General features: G+C 45.1%; 2 protein-coding genes across 3 annotated transcripts; one reads left to right on the top strand and one right to left on the bottom strand.

Annotated features, from left to right (window-relative positions):
• Positions 1-1,293: 1,293 nt before the first annotated feature.
• On the bottom strand, positions 1,294-9,384 carry LOC142064015 (oxidative stress-responsive serine-rich protein 1-like). 2 transcript variants are annotated; one of them, XM_075108525.1, is made up of 4 exons: positions 9,259-9,384; positions 5,344-5,460; positions 3,440-3,553; positions 1,294-2,696 (listed from the first exon to the last, which is right to left on the bottom strand). In XM_075108525.1, exons 2-4 carry the CDS (start codon positions 5,418-5,420, stop codon positions 2,006-2,008), a joined length of 882 nt encoding a protein of 293 aa, XP_074964626.1. In that variant the 5' UTR covers positions 5,421-5,460; positions 9,259-9,384; the 3' UTR covers positions 1,294-2,005. The 2 variants fall into 2 exon arrangements, with proteins under 2 accessions (XP_074964626.1, XP_074964627.1); XM_075108526.1 differs by having other exon boundaries at positions 5,344-5,457; positions 9,259-9,335.
• Positions 9,385-9,392: 8 nt separating this feature from the next.
• Positions 9,393-14,304, top strand: LOC142064017 (oxidative stress-responsive serine-rich protein 1-like). Its single transcript, XM_075108527.1, has 4 exons — positions 9,393-9,491; positions 10,155-10,275; positions 11,946-12,056; positions 12,738-14,304. Exons 2-4 carry the CDS (start codon positions 10,199-10,201, stop codon positions 13,420-13,422), a joined length of 873 nt encoding a protein of 290 aa, XP_074964628.1. The 5' UTR covers positions 9,393-9,491; positions 10,155-10,198; the 3' UTR covers positions 13,423-14,304.
• Positions 14,305-14,744: the final 440 nt, after the last annotated feature.

The raw sequence follows: 14,744 nt of genomic DNA, 5'->3' as shown, positions 1-14,744 counted from the left end.
CGCAGCAGCCAGCCCGCCCGCACCCGGCCCGGGGGTGACCTCTAGTGGCCCAGCACTGCTTGCCTGCCTTCCCAGTCCGCACCAGTTCACGTCTTTCTACTCTATTTTTTACTTTACCTCCTGGATTCCAATCTGCTTTCTATAACGCGGTACTGAGCACCTGGCATTGCAATCCTAAACCCTGCAGGTTTGGTGACTAGTGACAGGCTGTGGTGACTAGTGACAGAAACGGTGAAAAGCCGCGTGGTCTTGAAAGGCATTCTCAGCCCCTCGACAGCGCCGTGGCTGCTGCCTGCAAGCATTTGGGAAGAGTAAAGAATAATTATTTGAGAAGTAAGGTCATTTTGCACTTTGCAGCCCAGTATTGCAGCCAACAGTTACCAAACAATTGTCTTGAACTCAGAACATGGGTGGCAGAAATACAGCTATATTTAAGAGCAGGGAAATGGAAGGGAGATGTGGAACCCAAGTACACTCTGCAAGGGGTAGATGACACTTCAGAACTGACAAAACAGGTAAATTTGCATAGCCGCTCAGTTCTAAGATGCTAAGTACTGCCACAGAAATTACAAAAACCCCCAAGAGTGACATCAAAGGATTTCACAGGGAAACGTTTGTCTCCATTTCTTCTCCAGACCTTACAGGTCAGAGAATTTTGGGTACTGCAAATAAGTAAAGACAAACTTAACACAAATCATCTCTCCCTCAACAAATCATATTATTTGATGGGATGCTCCTTTGCTATACACATACTTATAAAAGACAGATTGTGCTGATGCACACAAAGCAAGCTGCTTGTTTCTGCAAAAGTAAATTTCAGGAAGAATGAAAAGCTGGAAAAGGCATCTAAGGTGACGATGGTTTAGTAAAAAGACTGGAGGGGAGGAGAAAGAAAACACAGTGCTCAAGATTTCCCTACTGTGGCTGACAACTGTTCACTCAAGTCTAGGGTCTTAATACTTGAAGGGCTGTACTTAGTGTCATAGAGCAGGCTGAAAAAAGTTAAAAAAAACAAAAACAAAAAAAACAAAAAAAACCAACCCAAAAAACCCACCGGAGTGCACGGATTAAGACCACTGAAGTGAGCAAATGCTGTTTTGGCCCTCATAAAAACACACTGAAGAGTCCATCATCTCATTTTTCCTTTGGTTAGCTGAAGCAATGCCCCTTAAGAAAGCAGGGTACTTCTCCCACCTTAGACAAGTCTCTAAGGCCTGTTGAACTTCCAACAAAAATTCAAAAGCTTGCTTTATATTTTCCACTAACCAACACTACAGAAATCAGAACAACCTCTTGAAACAATCTCGCGCTTTTATTGTCCAAGTTTCTTTTCTCACCAGGCAGCCTTGCAAGCAAATGTTAATTTAACCCAAGAGCATCTGGCTACATTAACATGACCAAAAGTAGGGCAGGAGGATGCCCCCGTTCAGCTGATCAGAAATAAAGCCTCTTTAGGCACAAAGAATTAACAATGTCTCCAACCCAAGAAAAGACAACTCTCCCTCCTGAATTTGCCTAGGGTGGTAATAGTACCAGGAAGAGGACAGGGGGTGGTCACTCCTTTATGAAATAAAATCAGAGGCACAAGCGTCCCAAACCACAAGTGTTAACAACCTGAGATCAAAACAATTTCAGAGAAGCTGAATTACACCGGGTTTCTCACAATAAGAGCTCTAATCACCAAGCAATCCAGAGACTTTTCTCTTCCAGCAAACTGAAATGGGAGGACTTTGAAAACAAAGTAGAATTTCCCAAGCGTTAGGTCACTTAAGCATAGGCAGGTATGCTCTGAACACATTCACTGTGTTTACTTCATTATCTATTCCAAGCGTAAACTATAATGCTTAAGCTAAACTATTTGTCCAGCTTAAATAATGAACATTAGCTAAGATGCAAAGTGTTTTTATTGCAAGCACAGTGAGCAGGGAGTGGGTTGCATCTCACATGAGTGTGACGGAGGGCAGATTTAAACCACCCACCCTTCTGTTTTTAGTGCTCATTGCTGTCAGGTGTACATCATTTCTGCCATGTGAGACATCTTCTTTGGAATATACAAGTAATATTCCATGTATCCTGAAAGATCTTCGATAGTCACGTCATCCACAAAGGCCCTGGCTTGCTCAGAGCAAGAGCGTGGAGAACTTGAGGGAGTTCTTGGTGGCAAAGACTGGGAGTGATCCTCAGAAACTGTTCTTCTATCAGGTGCCAACGGAAGGGTGTTCTGCAAGCCAGAGAATTTGTACACTTCCATATCTTGCCATCGTTTACACTGACAGGCTTTATCTGCACACGCACACGGCTTATTTGTGTTCAGCTTGGACATAGACTGAAAGTCAGAAAGCTCCGTAGTCTTTAGGCTTGCTTTGGATACTAGAGAAACGGCAGCTGGAGAGTTCTGTCTGTTCTCTGATGCCGACTGTGTAACAGAAGCTCCCAAAGACTCAACATCAGCTCCCTTCTGGCCAACATCAGGAGCAATACTGCATCGTTCATGTGCACAAACATCCTTTGGGACTGGCATCCCAAGCCCACTGCTGCCGTCCACGGCATCAGTCTGGCTCTTGTGCACTAGTTGGTTGCACGTGGAATGTGATTTTGTGCTGCAGTGGATAAACTTTGGAGGATGAAGAATTGGAGACTTGGAACGCCTGCGACGCTGGGTTCTCACAACTCCTCTTGAAGGCTTCTTCATAGACCTACCAGGGGAAGATACAACAGGGATTGAAGATTCACTAAAAGACTTAGTGCTGGATTACAAATAGCGTTGGGCAAAATCTCTACTGCATGTATATTGCACGCAAGAGCTTTAAGCTCCAAATATTTACTCAGGGTATTTTGCTATCTCGGAATTTGACTTTGTTCTAGTCAAGGAGCTGTACAGAATATGAAAGGAACACCTGAGAAATTAAACCACAAGGGTCTGCTTTCAAGATTAGAAAATCAGTAAAGCATGTGAGACGTCACAAAATTACCTCTAAGAGAAGGACAAAGCATGAGAATATGGCATGAAACTAATGAATCAAGAGCAAAGGGTGGTTTTGTTTCAGTGGGAGATGAGCGTGAAGTTCTGTGTAGACACTCCAGAAACCAATTCTTTATTTTAATTTAGTTCCCAAGGCACAGTGATAGCTTCTGCAACGTCAAACGACTTAAAGAGATGCATTCATGACTGTCTGACTCAAACACAGCAGTTCACGTTTATATTAAGAAACATCTATAATGTTGATCAACCTACAGCTGAACAGCATCTCCTTTCACTTCACATAATTGTAAATAAGAATAGTAGTCACATACGAACAGGAAAGGTGGTGTAGACCCTTAATAAATAAAATTTGGGTCCCTTGTTGAGGGGTGAGGTTACTAGAAACCTTGTCTATTGAGAATTCCCTTTCAATGCAGTATCATTTGAAGTAGTCTGATAATCCCAAACTCCTCTTACCCATGCCAGGTTTCCTTAGAAGTACACACATTCTTAGGTTTGGTTTCATCTGCCACTGTTCTAACTAGTGCTCTTGGACTTGTCCCTTCACCCACAGATACAGAAGCAGTAGACCTGTGAAAGACAGAATGAAAAGTTAATATCCTAGACTGGTTAGCATTATAAATGTGAAAAAAAAAAACCTTATGACTCTTCTTTCCCAGAAAGGACTGCTCCAAATTATTTACAATATGTCTTAAAAGACCTGCCCATGAAGAAGACTCAGAAAGATAGTGTTTACACATTTCTGTCTCAAAGGTTTGGATAACAGAGTCTTTCACCAAACATGATGCCATTCAGCAACTAGACTGCAAATCCGAACTCCACATGTCAATGACGAAGCACACACAATGGCTAAATTTCAGCTTCCCGGGAGAGAGGAGGGGAAAAACACCATCACTGAAGAAACACGTCTCTTTTTCCAGAGACAAATAAGCCATTCTTCCCTAAAAATAAATGTTCTTTGGACATAAATAGACTTTGTTTAACTGAAGAACACTTAAGCCTCTGTCTAGGGCAACATAAGCTAAAACTCTTCATACTATTGCATGTTCAATCACTTGAGCAACAGAGTTGTGTCAGATCTTCAACTTCTGCTCAAGCTAGGGACCTTAGAAGATTGACTAATTTTTCCGGTGCTATAAATTAATCCTAAACTCCCATTTTTAAGAAGCTGGAAAAATTGTTCTTGGGATTATTACAAGTTGTGACTTCGCATATTAGACTGGAATTCACAAGGAAATTGTTTTCCAAATCCTGTATTAAATTAGTTTGTAAGCAGGATGGGTTCCCTGAAAAGTGAACGTAAGTACCCACACACTGATCTAGGATAGGGTTAACGGATAGAGTCCAAACTTAGTCAAACATCTGCTATTTTCAATTTAAAGGACAATCAACAGAGCAGAAAATTGAAGGCCAACAGTAAAAACGCCTAAGTAATTAAGAATGGCTGACTGGGGGGTGGGACTAGGGATACTGAAGAAGTGAGAGCCATTTGCATGGTGATTAATTTCTAACTAGTTTAATTACTTAAATGAAGGATAACTTTAGAAGCCCATCTAATCATGATCTAAGTTCTATGCTAGTTCTAGTTAACACCTTGGTAATTACATACTGCCTTACCTACAATTTCATTTCAGTTACCAGCATAACTGCATCACTGACAACAGCTTACTGAAACACAGCACTATACAAGTAATACGCAACAGTGCATATTTGTCAGCAGAAAAAACACTATGTAGAAGCATTTTTTTTAAATTTCCAATAAAAATTATCATCCCCAGCAGAAGACACATGCTACTTGTGTTCTGATGCCTGGGACAGGGAAGGTAAGCGCCACGTGTCAGATCTCCCACAAAACAAGACAACACAAAAAGCATTCTTTCCCATTTAGTGATTTTGGTTATATAAATAGGAAATTTATAAGTGACAGCATGAAAATAGTTTGTGTGGGAATCATGCACTAAATCTAATGCTCTCCCTTACTGACATGGAAAGAACTTTTCTCTCCTGGGAAAAGACGGGAGTTTATTCTTACTACAGGCCTTCAGAGCCATGACAATATGCTAACTTCAACAGCAGAGTTGGACATAACCTCTGGCAGCAGATTCATGCCAAAGCACATTGTCAGCTGCTGACTATCATTAGGTTTGTTTCAAGCCTGTTGGGAAGTGCAGTGATCACACAAATTACAATTCCTTGAGAAGTGCAGTCTACAGCTAGTGAATTTATTTCGGTTTGAGTAGAACAAAGGAGTTCAGTGCCTAACCTTCTGCAATTACCTCATTCCTTCAAATTTTACAGCAGGGGTGTTCCCTTTGAGTTTGCAATACGATAACTCTGTACCTCCCTGTGGTGTTACTTACCCAGCTGTGTCAACCCTTAGTTTCTTGAATGCTGTCTGCAGGCTTTCCTCTTCTCCATCCTTAGCTTCTGTTTTCATTATTGGGATGGCCAGAAGGTGACAGAGATACCATGTACTGCTACAAGCAGAAAAACGACATATGAAACTAAGGACCAATGCCTTGGTAAAAACATTAGTTGCCCAGCAGCATCATAATACATAAACTCGAAATAGCACACTGAGCACACAAAGCTGAGGTCATTCTGGTAAAACATTTTTGAAAGTTGATTCAGAACAAGCTTTATGATACCCAAGAATGGAACAAAGAGTCCCTTGTACAACTGCATAGGTAAATTAGCAATTTAAAGTAAAATTTGGTGTCAAAAATGCCTTGCACATCCATTACAGTCTAGACAGACTCTTCTGTTTGTCTTACAGTGTTACCAGAAAAAATCCAGAAGAGGTGAAAGGTGAGAAGGAACACCACCATTAAAAACAGTTGACTTTCTATAACTGCTATTTCCAACTTTGGGACTTGATGTTACATATATACTTAAAAAGACCAAAACCAAGAGATTTTTCTTAAAATAAGATAAAGTTTTAAGCTAAACAAAACTTCTTGATCTTATGTCCAGATCCCAGCAAGAGTTACACAATCTTATCAGAATATGGTATTTTGATTGCAAACAGCCATTAAAGTTTTCTGATATCACCTCCTGAACAAGTACAAATGCAAGTAAGAGTACAAACAGCAAACAGTAAGCCTTGTTTTAAATAAAAAAAGGAATTGATAAAAACTGGCTGATGCTCTTTTTTTTTTAAACCTACCCTGGCCATCATTGAATCTAGCTACAAAGGAATCTCAAATCTTTCTAAATGTGACACACTTACATGCCTCACAGTTCTGCAATCACATGCACATCCTACACTAGCCACGCTTCTGCTAAAAAAATACTTGATAAAGGTTTGCTTCCTTAGCACAGGCTTTGCTTTTGCTGAGCAGAAACCACTGACAGTAACCAGTTTCAGCTCTACACCAGACCACCTCAAGCTCAGTATTTGTTGCCATTTACCTGGCTGATTAGCCTGCTTCATTTAACGCTTCTGCCTTGACTGCTTCTGGGAAAACAGGGCCATTTGGCGTGGGGGCCATTGCTGCACGACCCTTTGGCCATACCGTATGGGTTGTGACGAGATCATCTTCTCACTTTTTTTTTCTTTTTTAAATTACAAGGTCATCATACTTGACAACATTCTACAATGAGACTGGTTTGGTAGACAAGAGGAGAGCAGTGGATATTTTCTACCTGGACTTCAGGAAGGCTTTTGACACTGTCTCCCACAAGACCCTCACAGAGAAGGTGATGAGCATAGGCTGGACGATCAGTCAGTGAGGTGGGCTGAAACGTGGCTGAACGGCCAGGCCCAGAGGGTGGTGATCAGTGGCACAAAGTCTAGTTGAAGGTCAGCAATTAGTGGTATACCCTGGGGGACAATACTGCACCCAGTCCTGTTTAACACCTTTATTAATGATCTGGATGATGTGGCAGCAGTGTACCTTCAACAAGTTTGCTGATGACACCAAACTGGAATGAGTGGCTGATACACCAGAGGGACCTCAGCAAGCTGGGGAAAGAGGTCAACAGAAACCTCATGAACTTCAACAAGGGGAAGGGCAGAGCCCTGCCCCTGAGGAAGACCAAGCCTATGTGCCAAGTACAGCTTTGCAGAAAAGGCCCCAGCGGTCCCAGTAGACACAAAGATGGACACGAGCCAACAATGTGCCCTTGTGGCAAAAGGACTAACGGTATCCTGGGCTGCAGGTCGAGGGAGCTGATCCTTCCTTCTGTTCAGCACTGGTGAGGCTACAGCGGGAGTGCCATGTCCAGCACTGGGCTCCCCACTACAAGAAGACACCGATGTGCTGGAGAGAACACGGTGAAGGGCCACTAAGATGACAAAGGGACTGGAGCATCTCTATGAGGAAAGGCTGAGAGACCTGGGACCGTTCAGCCAAGAGAAGAAAAGGTTCAGGAGGGATCTCATCAATGTATATAAATACCTGAAAGGTGGGTACAAAGGAGACAGAGCCAGGCGCTTCTCAGTGGTGCCCAGTGACAGGACCAAAGGCCATGGGCTCACACTGAAACACAGGAGGTGCTGTCCGAGCACAAGGAAACACTTATTTGCCATGAGGGTGACTGAAGACCAGCACAGGCTGCCCAGGGAGGCTCTGGAGTCTCCCTCCTTGGAGATACCCAAGGGCTCCCTGGACATGGCCCTGGGCAACTGGCTTGGGGTGGCTCTGCATGAGCAGGGGGGCTGGGCCTCCAGGGATCCCTGCCAACCTCACCATCCTGTGATGTGCTGTGCCTTCCTGAAGCTCTAAGAAACCTTTACAAAGGTAACTATCCAAACCCAGCAAGTGGTAACAGCTCTTGTAACAAGAACATGCTTATACGGAGCACTAACTCTACGTACTAGTACAGCAATAGTGGCTACGTTAGTACTATTTTTACCAACTAAGCTCCAGACTTCTGTCACTTGGAAAATAAAAGGTCTCTGTGGAGAGAGAGGAGTAATCTGAACCTCTGCAGCTCAGTTAGTAATGCAGAGACAGAGCGGTAACTTCTGTCCCCTCACAACCTCATTCCAGGTGGAGATGGCAGCTCTCCCCGCTGTTGTTCCGGTGGCTCGCTCTGCTATGATTTCATCTGGATGCCCTGTATTGCAGACAGCTGTTATGACACATGCAGAAGGATAATGTATCATAACAACTTCAAGGCACACCTCGTCCAGTGAGTCAGACAGCTCGTAAACATGAGGGGAGGAAGCTAACACAGACTGACAACATGATGCTCGTCTGAGCAAGTTACTGTTTTATATGCTCTCTCAGTTAAATAATACTGGGCTGGTGAAGCATATGGTCTGCACTTCAGTAAGATTTTTCCCTGACCCACAAAGAGGATTCTTTAAAGTAAAAAGTTCAGCCTACCACTTTTTTTTAAACACCAAACCCCTGTATAACATAACCTTAGCAAGAAGACAAGGGTGAAGAGCTTTTAAATCATTGTACATTATTCAAAACATACTACCAGTTTTAGACTAAATATTTCATCGTGCTGCCCTTCATCACTAACACAGTAAACCCTCAAAATTATGTAGAATTTATTCAGACAAACCCCACTCACTCTGTAATAACTAAGAACAGGCTTAAGCATTTTAGAGGCGCCAGCCAGCTAGCACTGATATAAAGAAAAAATGCATTACTATGAAAAACCAAAGTTTCATGTTGTGTCAAAAAACGCATTGAAACTGATGTTCTTTGCCTCCTAGGAAAACACACATCCACCCTTTCTCGTTTTATTTTCAGCTGTTCTCCGGCACTACCGGAGCACCGACCCAGCCTGGCGCACCGCAGGACACCCACTTCACAGAGTCACGACGGTAACGGCGCACACGCCCGTCCCCGGGCTTTAAAGACGGGGACGCGAAGGGATTAAAGGTCCCCGGCCGCTGAGGCCGAGACCCTCAGAGGAGCAGCGGGCAGGGCTGCGGCCTACCGCCCGCCGCGGGTCGGCACACGGGCCGAGGGGCACCGGGGGGTCCTCGCAGCCGCCCTCCAGGAGCCCCACGGGGCTTCAGGCCTGCCGTGCTCGCCCGGCCCCGGCCCCGGCCCCGCGGAGCGGCCCGGCCCGGCGGCACCTGCCCGTCACCCCACGGCGCTGAGGCGGGGCCCGGCGGACACCCCGGCACCGCCGCTCGGGCCGGCCCTGGCGGAGGTGACTCAGCACAACCCCCGCGCCCCGCCGGGGCTTCCCCGGTGCCCCCTGCCTCCGCGAAGGGAGCGGCTCCTCCGAAGAGATGGCGGCGCTGCCGGCCGGAGGGGGAGCAGGAAGGGGAGGGGAGGGTGCCCCGCCACCCACTCCACACTCACCGCGATCGTCCCGGAGCCCGGCCCGGCCCGGCCGCCTCCCGCCGCCCGGCGAGGCCACGCCCCCTCCACCGGAACCGACGGTGGCCGGGCGAGGGCGGAGCTAGCACCGCTCGCGCACGCGCTCTCGGTAGGGTGGGAGACGGGAGGTGCCGGGGGGCGGGCAGTGGCGGCTGCGCATGCGCGTCCCCGCGGCGGGGTGGTGACCTCACTTCCTGTTGTGCGGGGAGGCGGCGGTGAGTGACGCCCCCCCGGGGGGACCCTCTGGACCCTCCCCCAAAGTCCCCCTTAGCGGGGTGGGGAGTCGCAGGAGCCCCCTAACCCCCCTTCACACCCCCTCAGCGGGGCGGGGGACCGGCAGAGGGGCCTTCCCGCCCCGGGGGGAGCCCTGACAGGGCGCGGGGGGTGCGGGGGGCGCGGAGCCGCGGCCCGGGGGAGCAGGCTGTGGGGCCTCCTGTGGAGGCGGGGGGTGCGGGGGCAGCGCGGTCCCGCTCCGGGCCCGGCGGCGGTGCCTCCCCCCGTGGTGGGCTGCCCGCTGTCACGGGGGGTGCGCGGCGGGGACGAGTCGCCCGCGGCGGTGGCAGCGCCCAGCTGTCCTGGGCCCGTGTGGCGGTGTTGGGCTCGCAGGGCGAATTGAGGTTTTGCTGGTGGACAGAACGTATCTTCCCCTCTGTCACCCAGCGGAAAAAAGGACGCTTCGTTACCTTTGATACAGGCTGTGCCTGTTTTGAGACATCCGGAGTTTGGAGTTCACAGTGTGAAAGTACCAGGCAGGTCTGGTCAGAAGGCAGCAAGACCGCCCGGGGAAGGACGAGCATCCATTACACCTGTCATTTCAGTCTTGTAGAGACCATGTGCATTCAAGACCTCAGTATCAAATTCAGATTTCTGTATTTCAGTTTGTTCTATATGGCACGATTGGTTACGTACTGAGACCACATCGATGGACTTGGAGGCTAAAGATGAAGAGGAAGAGAGTCTGCAAACAGCCTTCAAAAAGCTGAGAGTGGATGCAGCAGGGTAAGTGAGCAACAAACAGGACTATGTAATTTGTCAGTTTCTTATTACGTATTTCTTTTCTATTATTTTGAATCTCAAAACAAATGTCATTTGGTGAAAGTTTCCTTACCAGGAGGAGACAACTGCGTCGCTTCATGAGAAATGCAGTTGTTGTAACTGTCTTAATAGGCAAAGCAGTACTTTATTATTGACTAATTTTGATACAATATCCAACTGAAATTACACAGTGGCTGTATGAAAACATGAAACAACTCCGCCAAAGCAGCGAATCCACTCTTTAACTCTTTAAGGTAGTCGCCTTGCGTGATACAGAAGTTGTTTGTCCCTTCATGTAAACATTGGTGTCTTCAGCCACGTTGTCAGCCTTTACTGTAGTGCATGAAGACTTGCTTGGAAAGTGTCTGAAGGGCAGCACCAACACTTTGTAGTCTCTCTGGAAATTGTCAGGCTAAAGATGAGCCCTGATCATTTCTGATTTCAGGGGATTTTGTAGGGTAAAATGTCTGCAGACATACTAAAAACTTATTCCATAACACACTGGGTATACTGATGACATGTAGTATAAGCGTCTTCTTTAAAAGTAGGAGTTTTAAACTTCCTGAAAAGTAGGAGTTAATAAAATTCTGTAGTCTAACGCTTTGTGAGGTAGTTTGCTTGAAGTCTTTGGGGAATTCACAGACAGAGAGAAAGCTTTGCATTGATAATTAACGTTACTTTGTGCATTCATCTCCGTAGGTATCAATACTGTGAACTTGTGACTTCCTCTGCATGTTAAAATGTATTTTGCTTTGCTACTTGTTTTGCCTACTTCAGGAGGTCTTCTGTAAACGTGGAAAAAATATAGTTGTCCTCTAACAAGGAACTGTGCTTATGAAGCGTACTGCTTTTGATGTGTTACCAGTGACAGGCTATGTGGAAGTCGGGTTAATACCTGATGATATCTTCTCAGGCATAAAAAGATCTTGTTTTGCAGGCATGTGTTTTGAACAGCTCAAGTCTTGTGACTAATCCCTTAAGATAAACTTTGGGCAGAGTACTTGGGCTCTTCTGCTAGATTTTCAACCTCATTTCTTACAATTTCCTATCCCGTGTTCCAAATTGCACATCCAGCCATCATAAATACAGATTCACTTGCTGAGGCATTCGTGTTTGTTGTCCGGACCTCCGGGGCCAGATGGTTTTTTTCCATTCCGTGTTTATCTGGGAAATATAATGAGAAATTAAATGAGAAATAAATTAGTAATCTGTCCTTGTCTGTTGTACCTCATCCACTTCTCCACTGACTCCTCAGCCTGCTGCTCTGGGCTCCTGACTTTGCATTTTAGATGAGTAGGAGTCTATCTTTAACAACTATTGTCTGACAAGAACATTTGGAACCAGAGTTGACATTCCTTTAAAGTGTCATTTTGGTACAAACAGGGCATGACATCAGCCCCTGGGCATTTTGGCCTCCTTTCATTTCATCTCACCTATCTTTAGACACTTGACTGAGGTCAGTATAGTAAGAGCAGTTAGATAAATCTCTGCAATATCCTGTTTCTAACCACTGACTATAGGGGAAGTCAAGGCTGCAAACTTCACTAAGTATCTAAAGCGAATAGGCTGAATCTAGGCCCCTGAAGCAGCACGTTCAGGCATTACTGTAACATGGCATTTTCCTTTTTACTCAGATGTACTGCAGCTCTGTCTGTGGGCGATGGGACGGTTCTCAGAACACCGACGAGAGCAGCCGTGGATGGAGCCAAGCAGCAGCCTGTCTGCTCAAAGGAAGCGTGGCATGGGTAAAACATACCGTTCACAGCACTGTGCGCGTGTTTCTGGTTTGGGACATTTAGCGCTGCAATACTGTTTCTAATGAAAGTTGTTGTTAGTTAGTTGCTTCAACATACCTTTTTTTCTCCTTTCTGTTACAAAACTTTACCATAACTGTTTGATATAATGTTTTTTAAGGGGCTTTCATCAAAGATTTTAAAAACAAGATTGCCTCTTCTCTTAGAGAGGGTACCTAAAACTTTTTTTCCCACTGATTTCCTCAGAAGTCCTTTTCTTCAAGTCTTACACCTTTGTAACCCCCTCTCACCTCTATCTTGGGTTATTTTATCTCTGTATCAAAGTACCTGGATATTCAGTGCAATTCTGCCAGCAGCTTCAACTGATGTCTGGGTTCTGCACTACGGTTCTGTTTGGGATGACAAAGTATCATTTGCTTAACACAAAAGTTTGGGGGGGTCGGGGCAGAAGTACCTTTAATTAAGGGCTGTTTGTATGTGCCTTTCCTTTGGGGGAGCCCCAGTTTCTTCACACTCCTCCACTGTTCTGTCAGAGGTTGTAGGTGACCAGTCACCTGATTTTTCTAAGCAGGGAAAAAAAATCTAAAATGTTTTTAGCCACATTTTAGAGCTGACTGAGCTATGGTGTAGATTGTGGAGTTACCTACTTGCTCACCTATTGTAACCCTGCAGGTGTGTGAGAAAGCCTTCCAGAGGATCGGCACGAGTCCCACGTCGCAGGCGCTCCAAGTCTCCTGTCCTGCATCCTCCCAAGTTTACGTATTGCAGTATGAAAGCCAACAACCAGCTGAAACACAGAATGCAGGCCGACACGTCAAAGGGTAGTATCAGTTCAGACATTTTTGTTGCAGCAGATCGCGGTACAAAGGACAGGCACGATCCTCACTTTGAGGCCGGTGATGACAGAACTGAACCTCTGGAAGCTTTCACCGCTGAAGAGCCTTTGGAGAATTCGGGAGAGAACTACCCTGCTCCCTCCTCATCCTTTGAAACTAGCTTGCATTCTAGCCAGACCTCAGATTTCCAGTCCTTATCCATGCTTAGCAACGGCAAGCAGTGCCCTTGTACGGACAAGAAATGCCAGTGCAAACAGTGGCGAACCATGGAAGTGTACTCTTTCTCTGGCTTACGGAGCGTCCTGTCGGAATGCGAAAAGGCAGTCCTAGGAGTCCATGCCCAGTCACTTCAAAATCGATCCCCGTGTGGGGCAGCCTCGTCAGGTTCTCCCAGATCTTGTTCTGAGCAAGCTCGAGCCTTTGTGGATGACGTGACTATCGAAGATCTTTCGGGATACATGGAATACTACTTATATATTCCCAAGAAAATGTCTCACATGGCAGAAATGATGTACACCTGACTGAAAGCAATGGAGAATCCTGAATCAGAGTTTGTGATAATGGTTGGGTTAAATGCCTTGTCAGTGCCATGTTTTCACTGTTGTGTGTTTGATGAAATGTTTCTTTGCCTCATACAGTTTAGTTTTCTAATAAAATAAAAAACGGAATATAGTTTCCGAGCTTAGTTCTAAAAAGAACGCACTAAAGTATCTGAATACCTTAAAAAAAGCACTGTAGATTGAATGAACTCCCTTTGTTTTTCGGTTTGTGCAGTGGATATTCAAGCTCTGTATGTTGTTTTCACTATGTTTGGGGAAAAAGTGTTTCAGTTTTTGTTCTGAAATTTTGCAGTGTTCGAAAGGTTCATTCTTTATGTGTCCCAGTACTTAGAGAAGTGTTTCATAGCTCCAGCTCTGTCCTCATCCCGCTCTAGAGCGAAGAATGAGTATTTTGGATAGGATGGATCTGCTTTCCTTAAACACTATCTGGCTCCTTTTTAGCTGGATTAATTTGTGAATGCTTCCTCCTCACAAATTTGTTGGGAGGTCCAGAATGTGCGGGTGTGTGCGTGAACCCTTTCATAATCTAACTAGCTCACTCTTAAGCAGCTCTATTTTTCTGCGGATAAGCAAAGCTCTTAGAAGCAAAAATATATTTTGTTATTTGTGCTTTACAGATGGAATAATTTAGAGGGGTGTGAAGCAGGCTAACAGTTTTTTGGGCGATGCTGTCTCAGAAGTAGAGATGGTGGAGCCATCTCTACAGGTTGTTTCTGAGAATGTTTGATACACAAAGCATTTGGAGGTAGCGTAAACAAGGAGTGTGTATCGTACAGGCTTTGTGGTGTAGAACTGTAACATTCCTTCTGTTGAAAATATTGAAATAAAAAATTTTGTTGCTGAGACTTGCATTAATAAATGTCTGTCAAATGCCACCAGATTAAAGACTGAATAATTTGATTTACACTTATCTCCCCTCAATACTTTTTTTTTTTTTAAAAAAAAAACAACCCTCAAAGTCTGCTTCCCGAGTCAGCTGTACGCACGTGCTAAACGACCGTGTTTGAGTAAAATACTGTGATTTTTTTACTTATGTGCTCAAAAGTTAGTGGTCAGCAAGCCAAGGAATCACAAGCAGTTGTATAAAAATAGATTGTAGCAGATGTAGATAGTTGGCCTTGTATTCTGTGCTAGAGAAGTCTTGGACATTTTAGAAGTTAATCACTGTCTGCAGTTTTTATTCCAATTATACCTAAAATTTACACTAAGAACCAGGAAGTTCAAGATTTAAAGTTCAAATAAATCCAGATAAGTTAACATAAGAATACAACTGAAACTTATTT

Source organism: Phalacrocorax aristotelis, chromosome 13 (assembly GCF_949628215.1).
Source record: "Phalacrocorax aristotelis chromosome 13, bGulAri2.1, whole genome shotgun sequence".
Classification (NCBI taxonomy): domain Eukaryota; kingdom Metazoa; phylum Chordata; class Aves; order Suliformes; family Phalacrocoracidae; genus Phalacrocorax; species Phalacrocorax aristotelis.
This window is presented reverse-complemented; position numbering and strand designations above follow the sequence as displayed.

What these genes read in the sequence shown, in the direction of transcription:
- LOC142064015 (XM_075108525.1), bottom strand. Translation starts at nt 5,420, where the DNA reads ATGAAAACAGAAGCTAAGGATGGAGAAGAGGAAAGCCTGCAGACAGCA. An exon ending in CTAAGGGTTGACACAGCTGG is followed by an intron (nt 3,554 to 5,343) that starts GTAAGTAACACC and finishes TGTCTTTCACAG; the next exon opens with GTCTACTGCTTCTGTATCTG. An exon ending in TCTAAGGAAACCTGGCATGG is followed by an intron (nt 2,697 to 3,439) that starts GTAAGAGGAGTT and finishes TTCCCCTGGTAG; the next exon opens with GTCTATGAAGAAGCCTTCAA.
- LOC142064017 (XM_075108527.1), top strand. Translation starts at nt 10,199, where the DNA reads ATGGACTTGGAGGCTAAAGATGAAGAGGAAGAGAGTCTGCAAACAGCC. An exon ending in CTGAGAGTGGATGCAGCAGG is followed by an intron (nt 10,276 to 11,945) that starts GTAAGTGAGCAA and finishes CTTTTTACTCAG; the next exon opens with ATGTACTGCAGCTCTGTCTG. An exon ending in TCAAAGGAAGCGTGGCATGG is followed by an intron (nt 12,057 to 12,737) that starts GTAAAACATACC and finishes GTAACCCTGCAG; the next exon opens with GTGTGTGAGAAAGCCTTCCA.